This window comes from Sapajus apella, unplaced genomic scaffold (assembly GCF_009761245.1).
Source record: "Sapajus apella isolate SASKATOON/1434 unplaced genomic scaffold, GSC_monkey_1.0 scaffold43, whole genome shotgun sequence".
Classification (NCBI taxonomy): Eukaryota; Metazoa; Chordata; class Mammalia; order Primates; family Cebidae; genus Sapajus; species Sapajus apella.
In genome coordinates, this window is record NW_022436983.1 from 18558271 (window position 1) to 18572380 (window position 14110).

The following is a 14110-nucleotide window of genomic DNA, read 5'->3' on the forward strand; positions in this document are numbered from 1 at the left end:
CGCCCTCGCCAGCCCCGCGCCGTAGGACCATTGGCGCCGGCCGGATGGGGACTGCGCGCGACGCGGGCCCTTCGGGGAGGGCGGGGCTTGGAGCGCGGGCTGCGCTCCCGCCTGCGCTCGGCCTCCGCCCCGCCCACGGACGCGCGGCCCTCAGCCCGGCTGCGGCGCGGCGGCGGCGGGAGGGGGCGCGGGGCGCGCGCGTGGGCGTGGCCGGCGGGCGTGGCCGGCGGGCGGCAGGAGGCGGGGCGGCGGGCGCTGTCGCAGTGAAAGCCGGAGCGGCGGCCGCGGCGGCGGGGACTACGGCGGCGGCAGAGGCGGCCGGGCGGCTGTGTGCGCGTGTGGAGCGCAGGCTTGGCGGCGGCGGCGGCGGCCCGTCTGCAGCTGCCGCTGGGAGGACGACAGCTGCCGCGGGGGAGGCGCGGCCGGGGCTGCGCGCTCCGCGGAGCCGGCGGGGCCGGGAACAGGTGATCCTAGCGGGAGCCCGGCGCCCTGCTGAGTTGGAGGGGCGGGAGCCCGCGCTCCCGGGCGCAGCTGCAGCCGCCCAGCCGCGGCTCCGGACCCGGGCATCCCTGCACTCTCGGGGTCCTGGGCAGCCCCTTGCACCCGCAGGCTCGGAAGTGCCTGCTCCCGCTCCCTAGCCGCTCCTGGCTCCTGGCGGCCGCTCCCGGCTCCTGGCGCCCGCTCCGCGGTGGAGCAAAGTTGTGGACGTGTCCTGATAGAGAGCCCGGGTGCTGTCGCGACCGAGGCGGGTGTGCGCGCGCTCGGGGCGACGCTGACACGCCAGCCCTCCGTCGCCTCGGTCCCCTCCGGAAACTGCTTCTAAGGCTGAAACTTTGGGCGCCGACCAGCGCGGGCAGGAGGCTGGGGGGCTGAGGGCGGCTCGGCCGGGCCTGCGGGCGCCCCTCGGCGCGGACAGCCGGGACGCCGCGGACGGCATGTGACGGCCCCGGCGGCCGCAGCGCGCGAAGGCACGGGCCCCGGCGCGGCGGGGAGGGTTCGGCCCGAGGGGAGGCTGCGGCGCGCGGCCGATCTCTGCGGGCCCGGGCCCCGAGCCGTGCAGCCCCGCTCGCCCGGGCCCCGCCGAGGCCGCTGCTCCTCCGCCTTCTCGCGGGAGGACTCGCTCCAAACTCCCTGAACTTCAGAGACAGCCCCCCAAAGCGGCGAAACTCTCAGGGTTGGCAGCCCTGCCCAGGGACCCCCATCCCGGGCGGCGCTCCGACGCCCTCCCTTCGCCGCGCCCCCGCAGACACGTGCCTGGACTCCGCGGGCCGCGGGGGTCCAGGGTCCGGCCACGATGCTCATGAGGAAAGTGCCCGGCTTCGTCCCGGCCTCCCCGTGGGGGCTGCGGCTGCCGCAGAAGTTCCTCTTCCTCCTCTTCCTCTCGGGCCTTGTCACCCTGTGCTTCGGTGCCCTCTTCCTGCTGCCCCACTCCTCTCGCCTCAAGCGCCTCTTCCTGGCCCCCCGGACCCAGCAGCCTGGCTTGGAGGTGGTGGCCGAAATCGCCGGCCACATCCCGGCCCGCGAGCAGGAGCCGCCTCCCAACCCGGCCCCTGCCGTGCCGGCCCCAGGTGAGGATGACCCCAGCAGCCGGGCCAGTCACCGCCGCAGGAAAGGGGGGCTGCGGCGCACCCGTCCCACGGGACCCCGCGAGGAGGCTACAGCGGCCCGGGGCAATGGCATCCTGGCCTCCAGGCCCGGGGACGAGGGCGTCCCATTTCGCTTTGACTTCAACGCATTCCGGAGCCGCCTCCGCCACCCGGTCCTGGGAACAAGGGCCGATGAGAGTCAGGAGCCCCAGAGCCGAGTACGAGCCCAGCGGGAGAAAATCAAGGAGGTAATGGACTCAGTCCCCCAATTCCTCCCACCCGTTGTCCCCACCAAAGAGAAGATCCTCTGGCGCTCTCACCCCTTTCACTTGCCTCAGTCGTTCCTGGTCACGGGTCTACTTCAGGCTCTGCAGACACACTCTGCACCTTCCTCTCTCCTCCCAAACGTCCCACCTCCTCTCCTCCCTACACAGTTTCCCTCCCCTGGGGTCAGTTAATCGTCCCCACCCCGGCAGATGGCCGCTGAACCCCGAGACCAGCTGCCCCCTCACTCCCAGACTCTGGTCTGTCCTGTCCAACCCCCAGCCCCATGAGCTCCACTCCTTCCCTTTGTGGAGTTCAGGTTCCTTAATGCACCCTCTTTTTGCATTTGTGGACACAGAGCCACTGGTCACGTTTTTTTTTCACTGTGTAACCTAAAGTCCAAAACCCCTGCAGGACCTGCTTACCTGCAAACCCAGGATTTAGGAGGGTATTTGGTGTCCTGCAAATATTTTGTAATCTAGTAAGCAACCTACAAACCAGAGGATGTTGTGCATTCTAACTGTTTCTTTGAGCTTATTGAGCTTTGGAACAGTTGTACACAATTGTACGTAATTGCATGTGATGCAGGAAGAGATGATAAAGCAGTGGTCATGTTACAGAAGCGCCGAGGTTATTGGCTTAATGAAGCCAGACTTGGGCTGGTTTCCTGTGGGGATTGTACCAGGAGGGATTTAGAAGGATCACTTTAAGTCTGAATCTTAGCTTAAGAAATCAAAAGCAAACACAGCCTCACAAGGCTTGAAGACAGTTGCTAGTTTGCCACTGTTGACTAAATATTCTGCTGGACCACTGTTAGAACTGCCTGCGAGCGGTTGGTGCCCAGCAATGCAGAGGGGGCTGCAGTGACACCCCCAGGCCACGAGGGGGCCGTGGGCAAGCTGTGGGCCAGGGTCTCTTCCCTAGAAATGAGATGGTGCTCTCCCCTCCCCATGGACTCAAAGGAAAGAAAGGGCTGCTTCTGTCTGGACTTCTTGGTTTGCTGCAGGTCAGCCTGATTTCCAGGGAGAGCAGGCAGCAAGGATCAGGACCTGCCCTGTCAATGGAGAGCTTAGCCAGACGGCCAGACTGCCCCCTTCTCCTTGTCTGAACTACCCTCCCTTCCAGCGCCCGCCTCTCTTCCACTTCTTATCTCTGCCGTTACTGTTTGGACGCTTAACTAGCAATCATAGGACATTTTGTGAAGTTACAAGGAAGCCACAAGGAAGCCGAGTGCTTGGTGTGTATGTGTGCGTGCATGTTTGTGTGCTCTCAGTTCAAAATTTCTGTTGAAATCTCAGGTTGATTGAAAGCTGGAACTTGGAGTAGCTAAGTAAGGGGCGTTCATTTCTCCCTTTCTTGTTAAGGAGCTATGCTGTTGAATACTCACCTGGACCACCCATAGCTTTTTCTCAAAGCTGCTTCTGAGCACAGCAGCTCTTTTTGCCCCCCTCGACCTCCTAGGAGAGCAGTGACCCCCAGTGAAATTACGTATAAACTGCATGCATGCAGTTTTTTCTGGGGCGTCCAGAGCTGCCATCAGATTTTCAAACGGATCTCCCAAAGGATTAAGAATTAACTACTGTCCTCCTCAGAAGAGATGCTCTCTGTATTTGCATTTACATGGTGGCCCATTTCCGATGCCTGGAGCTGAGAGTCATGGCTGGTAGGGCAGGCTGGCTAGTTGGGAGCTTGATTCTCCCTCTCTGTGTAAGACACCTTCTTTTTCTAGCAGAGGCCGGGGTGATGCTTTCTGGAGTGGCTGGAGGGCGGTAAGAGGGGTGAGGATTCTGTGCTTTGCAGGTGGGTATAAAATAACATGATAGGAGGAGGTCTAAGTTGGTGGCCAGATGTCTGGATCTTTCTAGCTGGCGTCTTCTTGCACCCCTGGTACTAGCTGGAGGCATTCTGCATATACTTGGAGTTGGTGTTCCACTAGCCCTCTCTTACTAATCTTGAAGACCTTAAGCTCCTCAGAATGAAGAGGGGTGGTTTCTGTTGTTTTGAAACGTATTGTCTCTTCAGGCTTCCTGCCATTGACCCCACTCCCACTAAAATCTGAAAGATGTGGAGTGGGTTTTGGTTTAGTTGTTCATGCAGTTACCATTCCTGCTGTCCCACTCCAAGAGGAACGCATAGATGATTGCTGGAGAACGTCTTTATTTCCTTCTCATTTAAATTCTTTCTGCGTCATGCCCAGGGGTAGATCATTTTAGAAAGGTGTCTGCTTTCACAAAAGGGACTGTTGCTTTCCTCTCTGGTTTGTTTATTTCCAGACATGAATTGATTAAATCTAAGGAACGGGGGGAGCCGGCATCAGATAAAAAGAGCCCTGTTCTTATAAGATTTTAAAGTGAAAGTAAATATCAGGAGAGAGCCAGAGAGGGTGGTAAAGGAGCCTGAATGAAAACTGGACATTTGGGCTCTAGATCAACAACATACATTCATGAGCATCCTGAGAGATGGACATGGTCACCAGGTCTGTGTTGATAAGATGGTTGAGGCTGCAGGCTCTGGGCATATATATGTCAGGAAACACTCTGTCACTAGAACCAACTGTTTTTCCTTACTTTCCAATTTTGGAACCTTGACCAAAGCAATGTGGTGGAGAGAGGAGACCCAGAGCACATGAGTTGGAGTTTCAGCTCACTCTCAACTGTCTGACTTTGAGCAAGCCACCTCTCCTTCCTGGACCTTCCTGTAAAATGGGGTGAGGGAGAGGAGAATAAGCTGGTTATAGACCCTCTTGCTTCTGACTCTGGCCCCTAAGGGAACTGCCAGTCTGGTCAGGGACACTATAGCAGTTGGGCTTTCTGAATTCTGTTTTGAGACATCTTAGTACTGGAAATATCAGGGACAATATCAGGGACAATAGTGTGGTGGTAGCGGTGGTGTTGATGCGGTCATGATATTCACTTCTGTGTCTCTAGCACCTAGCCAAGAGGAACTATTCAGACAGTTGATGAAGTTAATTATTCCCACCATCCTCAGCTTGGAATCGTGAAGAGTAAAGGTGTTCGCTAGAATGTAAAGGGGTTCAGATCTGAGGATAAGAGAAGTGGGGGATGCCATTCATAGGTGGGTTTCTTGTGGATTCAAGTTCAAACAGACTTGTCTCACACATGGGAATGTACAACTTTTCAGGGTTATAGCTCAGTGGAAGATTTCAGACTGCCCTGGGTTCTCCCATGATGCTTTGTTGTGTTTTTGTTGTTGTTGTTGTTTTAAACGGAGTCTTGCTCTGTTGCCCAGGCTGGAATGCAGTGGTGTGGTCTTGGCTCACTACAACCTCCACCTCCTGGATTCCAGGTTCAGGTGATTCTCATGTCTCAGCCTCCCACATAACTGGGATTACGGGTGCCCCACCACGCCTGGCTAATTTTTGTATTTTTAGTACAGACAGGGTTTCGCTATGTTGGCCAGGCTGGTCTCGATCTCCTGACCTCAGGTGATCCACCCGCCTTAGCCTCCCAAAGTGCTGAGATTATAGGCATGAGCCACTGCGCCTGGCCAGTGCTTGGTTGTTGATTTGGGGAACTTCAGTTCCTTCCAGTGAAGGGGGTTTTTTTGTAAAAGGGTATTAGGCTGGCTGGGCCACTGAGAACATGGTACTGGAGTTGGGACTTCCCCTTGGCCATATGGTGCTTTCAAACAAACCACAAAGGGCCCCTTCCTCTGGATAGATGCAGCACTAGCACCATTCCAGAGTGCAGGGCTGGGTGAGGAGAATGTGGATTCAGTTTACCCACCTTCCTTGTGCTGTTGGCTCATTGCTCTTATAAACTACTATATGTAGCCGTTCTGTTAAGAATCCAAGCTGGGTTCAAGTCCCAGCTGTTCCGTCAGCTGGAATTTGTGATTGGAAATTCCTGTTTATTACCGGGCCTCAGCCTTCATGGTAAAACCAAGAGGCTGGCATTTAGGGGACACTTCTCTCTCCTCCACTTCCACCTCTTTACTGTTTGACATTTAGTTGGAACTCAGATACTTTAATGAATGGCTACATTAAAGATCTATAAACTAACAGGTAAGGTTGCTAGTGGCCGAGGCTGGGTCTCAGGGTACCTGGAATTCGAAGGAGCCTCAAAGTAAGAGCTATAGTCAGAATTAGGGGCTTAGCAGCTCAGTGACTCAAGAGGCCTTTTAGAAGTTGCGATAATTTTCCAAGGGCAAGTCTGACTTGAGGGAGTGGAGGCGGCACTCATGAGTAAAATCTCTCCTACCTGCATTGGAGGGTGCCCGTGACTTGGCAGGGAGCGCCCAGCTCTTGCCCTCTGTGCCTGCTGTGTTCAGCCGCCAGGGTATTGCAGGTTATGATACATGATAGCATCTGAATAAGTCATCTTGGCAAATGATCTTTGTACCCCATTAACAGGCTGGTTCGTTAGTCATGTGTGGTTTTTTTTCGGTGGTTTCTCTGTATATCTGATTTATCGTCGCTAGTGCCAGGGACAGATAGGAAAATTAAAAGACTTTGTAGCATGTGAACCTGAGCCCATGAGATGTTCAGGATAAGTAATATTAGGAACAGCTCAGATTTAAATAGCTTTCCTTCGAAGAACTCTGTTTGAGTTGCAAATCCATTCAAGATCCTTTCCCTCCTCCCTTGTCCTTCAGTCTCTTCTGTTTCCCTCTTGTCCTTCTCTACAGTACGTTTATCATAGGTGGAGACTGGCCTGTAATCACTGGACAGGCCCCTTGGAAGACCCTTACCTCCTCAAAATTAAAAGGCTTTGTAGCATGTGAATCTGAGCCCATGAGATGTTCAGGATAATATCTCCTCCGGTTCCTCTGAGCGCTGCAGTTGAGTAAAGGTTAGCACTTGTTCCTACCAGGTGTACAACTTAACTCCCACGTGTGGGTTGGGTTTCTGCTTTCATTTCCAGTTGTACTATTTAAGGGAATTAGGCATTCAAGGAGCAGTTGGTTCTCAGGCCCCATATTCTTAACTCCGTCGTTAGTGTTAGGGCTAGAAACAAATAGAATGACGATTTTTAAAAGTCAGCTGCCTATTTCACAGTACAGTTAGCAGGGGGGTAAGAATATAGTTAGATTCCCCTGTGGTTTTCACAGTGACTGATTTACATCCGAGTTCAAGAAATGCTTTTTTTTTTTGCATTAGTTATTTTTATTTACAGAAACAGTTATTTACATTTAACCCAGTTTCATGGCAAGTTCTTTAGCCTTTGCCTTTTCTAGCTTGGCGATGCGAGCCACAGACTTGGGACCCAGGACATTGCCTCCCCAGTGATGCCGGATCTCATCGTATCTGTCATTGCAGTTGGTGCGGATAGCTTCCACCAGCTTAGCCAAAGCACCTTTGTCTTCCGAGTTAACGTGTGTGAAGGCGACAGTGGTGCAGGTCTTTCTATGAACTAGACGTCCCAGTCTTGCCTTCCCCTTGATGATGCAGTAAGGGACTCCCATTTTACGACAGAGGGCAGGCAAGAAGACAACCAGCTCAATGGGATCCATGTCGTGTGAAATCACCACCAGCTGAGCTTTCTTGTTCTCCACCAAGGTGGTGACGCTGTTAATTCCTGCTCGGAGGACAGGTGGTCTCTTAGTGGGGATGTCCCTTTGCCAGCCGCTTTTTTCTTGGCCCGGGCCAACAGCCTCTGCTTCTTCTCTTGCTTCGTCTCTGGTCTATACTTGTGGGCCAGCTTAAGCAGCTGAGTAGCTGTTTGGCGGTCCAGGGCCTGTGTGAACTGGTTAATTGCAGGGGGCACTTTCAGCTGCTTATAGAGGATGGCTCTCTGCCGCTGCAACCTGTTATAGCGGGGCCATTTCACAAAGCGGGTGAAGTCTCTTTTGGGCTGGATGTCTTGTCCAATGCCAAAATTTTTAGGCCTTTTCTCAAATAGTGGATTCACCACTTTCTTGGCCTCCTGCTTCTTCATGACAGCAGGAGCTGGAGCCACCTTCTTCCCCTTGGCCTTCTTTCCTTTCGGCATCTTGGGTGGCGGGAAGAGAAAGACAAGAAATGCTTTTTCTATAGCTTTCCCGGAAGACGGATCCATTACTCCACTAAATATAAATATTGTGATATATATCAGGCGTACTTTGCTCAAAGGGACTTACATCTTTTCTCTTATTGAAAAAAATAAATCAGCCTTGCAGACTGTAAAGCCCCCAAGCAGGGAAGCTGCTTGGTAATACAGGTGAGCACCCAGCCTTGTGGATACTGACTCTGGCTTGGAGAAGAAACCTCTCTTTGCATCCTAAGTTGAACCTGTGTTACCGGGAAGTGTTGGGAGCTTTAGGCCCTCCCTGCCTTGCTTTCATTGGCAAAATTGGGAAGAGCTTCCCCAGGGAATGATGGACGTATGATAGTTGCCTCAGGCAAGCTCATGGATTTATTATTACATTAATTGAAAATAGGGGCCATGCATGGAGCAGGGACAAGTGTCGTGAGCTAAGGATTATTGTCATTCCAGTTCTGTGTACCTGTAGTCCAAAAAGACCAGGCTCATTCAAACAAATAAGCCCTAGTTCTTGATTCCCTACTATTCCTGAGCCAAGCAAGGCCTTTATGCACAAGCCTTTGCGTAATTTGGGGAAAAGAAGCAACAAATGTTCTTGGCTCTGTATTTCCATGCAGATGATGGTAAGAAGCCAAATTGGAGATTCCTTAAAGAATTCCAAGGACTCAGGGACCTTAGCCCCCTCCCTCTTCCTCCTCACTCCCGCTTCACTCTAGGGGCCGGTCAGTAACTAGACAGCAGGGTTTTGGGCGTCGTAAGTGTAGAGTTGATGCAGCTGAGATTGCTGTTAAGTCAGACCTGGTTTGGTGTCTCCACTCACAAAGAGAACGGAAGCCACAGAGACCACAACCTCAGTGTGGGGTTTAACTGCAGGTGTTTCCTCCCCTGGAAGGCTGTTCTCTAAGATTTGGTTGAGAGCTCCCCACACTTGGCAGGCAGGTGGTCGGAACAGTTCTTACTCACAAGGGGGTCTGAATTTCTTAACTCGGAATCTTCTTTAATTAAAGGCTAAAACCAGGGCAATTGTCCATCTGTTTTAGTGCAGTACCTTTAGTGGTAACTTTTACAGAAGAAACTTTGACCTATTGATTAATGCCTGCCTTGATAGATGATCAATAGTTGTGCTTTTATCTGGCATCTTCTGGGAGTCAGCTGCTCTCAAGGTGAATCTTCTGGGCAAGCAGTTGTCACTAAATAGCAACCATTTTCAGTGGCCAAATAATAGGAAGTTTTTCTCCCCTCTGCCGTCTTAAGTATCATGCTAAACACAAAATCATTCTTGATGGCTTTGTGATCACCATAAAATCCACTGTGCAATGCAGCGATGTCCTGTTGGGGCTGATGGGTTGTATCACCAAGACCGTTTGCTTCCCAATGTTTGTACTTTGTTATCTCATCTTACCTTTTTTAACACAACAACCCTGTGTTGTAGCTATTATTTATTTAAGTATAATTTATTAATACATATAGTGAAATGCACAGACGTTAGATATACAGTTTGCTGTATTTTAAGAAATGCAGAAAACCATGTAGGCCACAGTCCTGTCATACACAGAACATTTCCATCATCTCAGAAAGGTCCTCTGCTCCTTACCAGGTGATTCCCCCATCATCGACCTCTCATCCAGCCCCAATCACATCTTGATTTCTATCAGCCGAGATTAGTTTTGCCTCTTCTAGAACTTCAGATAGATGGAGTAGTAAGCCAGGTGCAGTGGCTAATGCGTGTAATCCCAGCACTTTGGGAGGCTGAAGTGGGAGGATCAGATGAAGCTAGAAGTTCAAGACCAGTCTGGGCAACATAGCAAGATCCTGTCTCTATTTAAAAAAAAAAACAAACAAAAAACGAGACATGAGGTATACACCTGTGTTCCAAGCTATTTAGGAGGCTGAGGTGGGTCGATTCATTGAGTGCAGGAGTCTGAAGCTGCAGTGAGTTTTGATCAGGCTTTCTAGCCTTGGTGACAGAGCAAGACCCTGTCTCAAAAAAAAAAAAGTAGGCCAGGCACAGTGGCTCATGCCTGTGATCGCAGCACTTTGGGAGGCTGAGGCAGGCAGATTATGAGGTCAGGAGATTGAGGCAATTCTGGCTAACATGGTGAAACCCCATCTCTACTAAAAATAAATAAAAAAAAAATAGCCAGGCCTGGTGGCATGTGCCTGTAGTCCCAGCTACTTCAGAGGCTGAGGCAGGGGAATCTCTTGAACTCAGGAGGTGGAGGTTGTGATGAGCCGAGATCATGGCCACTGCACTCCAGCCTGGGTGACAGAGTGAGACTCCTCGAAAAACAAACAAAAAAAAAATAAAGAAAAAAGAAGTGGAATAGTACATGCTCTGTGGACAAGGGGACAAGGCTTCTTTCACTGAAGACAGTTTTTGAAATTGATCCATATTGTGCGTTTCAGTACTTCATTCCATTTTATTGTTGAGATGTGTTCCTTTGTGTGATTATACCCCAATTTGTTTATTCATTCAACTGTTGGTCTTTTGGGTTGTGCTGGCTATTGCAAATAAAGCTGCTATAAGCATTTTATGTACAAGTCTGTGTGTGGGCATATGTTTTCATTTCTTTTGTTTAACTGGGAGTGGAATTACTGGCCCATAGAGCAGATGTATAATTGGCTTTCTAAGAAACTGGAAGCACTTTCCCCAAGTAGTTAGACCATTTTATACTCTACCAGCAATATGTGAGAGTTCTGTATCCTTATCAACACTTGTTATTGTCAACCTTTTTAGGCTTAGCTATTCTAGATGATGTGTAGTGATATTTTGTTGTGACTTTAATGTTTCCCTGGTCACTGTTGGTATTGAATGTCCTTTCATGTGTTTATTTGCTGTTTCTATATCTCTCTTACAAAGGTCTGTTTAAAACTTTTTTTCCTTTTTAATGTCAAAAACTCTTCTGTTTACTGTCTTATTGAATTGCAATAATGTCAAAAACTTTTCTGTTTACTGTCTTATTGAATTGCAATAATTCTTTATATATTCTAGATACGAGTTCTTTATCAGATATATGTATTATAAATGTTTGTTCCCAGTCTGTGGTTTGTCTTTTCATTTTCTTAATAGTGTCACTCAAAGAGTAGAAGTTTTCATTTTTATAATTTCCAGTGTATCAGTATTTTCCTTTTGATGAGTGCGTTCTGTATCTAGTTTAAAAAAAACTTTGCCTACCCCAGGTCATGAATAATTTTTAATTCCAGAAGGTTGATCATTTCAGTTTTTACATTTAGGTCTTACATTGACTTCAAGTTCATTTTTGTATGTGATGTAAGCTAGGAGTTAAAGTTCTCTATTTTCCATTTAGAGGTCCAGTTGTTTAGCACTATTTGTTGAAAAAAACTTTCCCTGCTGAAGTGCTTTGATGCCTTCGTTGAACTAATTGACTATGTATATGTGGTTTTGTTTCTGGACTCTTCCACTCTAGTGATTTATCTTTTATGTCAATCCATGCTCTCTCTCTCTCTCTCTCTTTTTTTGAGACAAAGTCTCGCTTTGTTGTCCAGGCTAGAGTGCGGTGGCGCAATCTCTGCTCACGCCACCTCCCAGATTCAAGTGATCTTCTTGTCTCAGCCTCCCAAGTAGCTGGGACTACAGGCATGTGCCACTATGCCTGGCAATTTTTTGTATTTTTAGTAGAGATGGGGTTTTGCCATGTTGGCCAGGCTGGTCTCCAACTCCTGACCTCAAGGGATTTGCTGGCCTCGGCCTCCCAAAGTGCTGGGATTACAAGCGTGAGCTACCATGCCCAGCCAATCCATGCTTTCTTTATGCTATAGCCTCATAGTAAGTCTTGAAAACAGGTAGTGTGATTGCTCTATCTTTGATCTTCTTTTCAAAATTGCTTTGGCCATTGTAGTTTCTTTGCATGTCTACATACATTTGAGAACAAATTTGTTACTTTCCTTGAAAAATCTTGCTGGGAAGCTGGGCATTGTGGCTCACGCCTATAATCCCAGCACTTTGGGAGGCAAAGATGGATGGATCGATTGAGCCCAGGAGTTCCAGACAAGCTTGGGCAACATGGCAAAACCCAATCTCTAAAGACAAAAAAAAAATTAACCGGGTATGGTAGTGTGCACCTGTAGTTCCTGCTACTGGAAAGGCTAAGAGGTGGGAGGATTGGTTGAGCCTGGGAAGTTGAGACCTCAGGGAGTCATGATTGCAACAACGCACTCCAGCCTGGTCGGTGCGGTCTCAAAGTGAGACACTGTCTCAAACAAATTTTTTATTTTTTTTTTTGCTGGGATTTTGACTGAGTTTGCCTTGAATCTGTAGATCAAATTGGGGAGAGTTATCTTAACAGTATTGGGTCTTTCATTCTATGAATGTGCTGTCTATCTCCATTTATTTAGATTTTCTTTAATGTCTCTCAACAATGTTTTGCATCATTCATGTTCAAGAGAGCTTGAACATATTTTATTAACTATATCTCTGTTTTACTTTTTAAACATTGTAAATGATATTCTTTATTTAAAACAAATTTTTTTAAATTTTATTTATTTTTATTTTTGAGATGAAGTTTTGTTCTTATTGCCCAGGCTGGAGTGCAATGGTGCAATCTCGGCTTACCACAACCTCCGCCTCCCAGGTTCAAGTGATTCTTCTGCCTCAGCCCCCCAAGTAACTGAAATTACAGGTGCAAGCCACCACGCCTGGCTAATTTTTTTTTGTATTTTTAGTAGAAATGGGGTTTTACCATGTTTGTCAGGCTGGTCTCAAACTTCTGACTAGAGGCCATCTGTTCCCAAAGTGCTGGGATTACAGTCATGAGCCACTGGACCCAGCCATTTTTAACATTTTAATGGCTTTTAGAGTACAAGTGGTCTTTGGTTACATGGATGAATTATATAGTGTGAATTCTGAAATTTTAGTGCACCCTTAACCCAAGTAGTATAGATTTTACTCATATGTAGGTTTTTTTTTTTAAATCCCTCTCCCTTCTGAGTCTCCAAAGGCCATTATACTACTTTGTATAATCACAACTTAGCTCGCATTTACAAGTGAGAACATGCAGTATTTGGTTTTCCATTCCTCAGTTACTTCACTTAGAATAATGGCTTCCAGCTCCATCCAAGTTGCTGCAAAAGACGTTATTTCATTCCTTTTTATGGCTAAGTAGTATTCCATGGTGTATATATACCACATTTTCTTTATCCATTCATTGGCTGATGGGCACTTAGGTTGGTTTCATATCTTTGCAATTGTGAATTGTGCTGTACTGAACATGCGTGTACATGTGTCTATTTCATGTAATGACTTCTTTTTCTTTTAGTGGACACCCAGTAGTGGGATTGCAGGATCGAATGGTAGATCTACATATAGTTCTTTAAGGAATATCCATAATGTTTTCCATAGAGGCTATATTAATTTACATTCCTACCAGCAATGTATGAGTGTTCTCTTTTCACTTTGTCAATGCCAATATCTATTGTTTTTTGACTTTTTAATAATGTAATTCTTGCAGGAGTAAGGTGGTATCTCATTGTGGTTTTAATTTGCATTTCTGTGATGATTAGTAATTAGAGCATTTTTCTTATGTTTCTTGGCCATTTGTGTATCTTTTTTGAGAAATGTCTATTCATGTCATTTTCCCACTTTATTTATTTTTATGTTTGACACAGGGTCTCCCTGTGTCACCCAGGCTAGACTGCAGTGACATGATCTTGGCTCACTGTAACCTCTGCCTCCCGAGTTCAAGTGATTCTCCTGCCTCAGCCTCTTGAGCAGCTGGGATTATAGGCATGTGCCACCACGCCTGGCTAATTTTTTTTGTATTTTTAGTAAAGATGGGATTTCACCATATTGGTCAGCCTAGTCTTGAACTCCCTACCTCAGGTGATCCGCCTGCCATGGCCTCCCAAAGTGCTAGGATTACAGGCATGAGCACTGTACCCGGCCATTTGCCCACTTTTTAATGAATTTTTTTTTTTTTTTTTTCTGATTTGAGTTTCTTGTAGTTTCTAAACACTAGTCCTTTGTTGGATATATAGTATGCAAATATTTTCTCCCATTCTATGTGTTGTCTGTTTACTCAGATGATTATTTATTTATTTTGCTGTGCAGAAGTTTTTAGTTTAACTAGGTCCCATTTATTTATCTATTTTTGTTTTATTGCATTTGCTTTTGGGGTCATAGTCATGCATTCTTTGCCTAGGCCAATGTCCAAAAGAGTTTTTCCAAGGTTGTCTTCTGGAATTTTTATGGTTTCAGGTCTTAGATTTAAGTTGTTGGCTCATCCTGGTTTTTGTATAAGCTGAGAGGTAGGGATCCAGTTT

At 48.1% G+C, this 14110-nt stretch overlaps 1 protein-coding gene and 1 pseudogene across 1 annotated transcript in view; one reads left to right on the forward strand and one right to left on the reverse strand.

Moving 5' to 3' along the window:
- Positions 1–370: 370 nt before the first annotated feature.
- MAN1C1 (mannosidase alpha class 1C member 1) overlaps positions 371–14110 on the forward strand; it is a 174507-nt gene continuing 160767 nt past the window's right edge. Inside the window, exon 1 of the mRNA XM_032300879.1 lies at positions 371–1834. Coding sequence (XP_032156770.1) covers positions 1295–1834 — 540 coding nt within the window. The 5' untranslated portion in view covers positions 371–1294. The remainder of the gene's footprint in view (positions 1835–14110) is intronic.
- Positions 6989–7817, reverse strand: LOC116566486 (annotated as a pseudogene).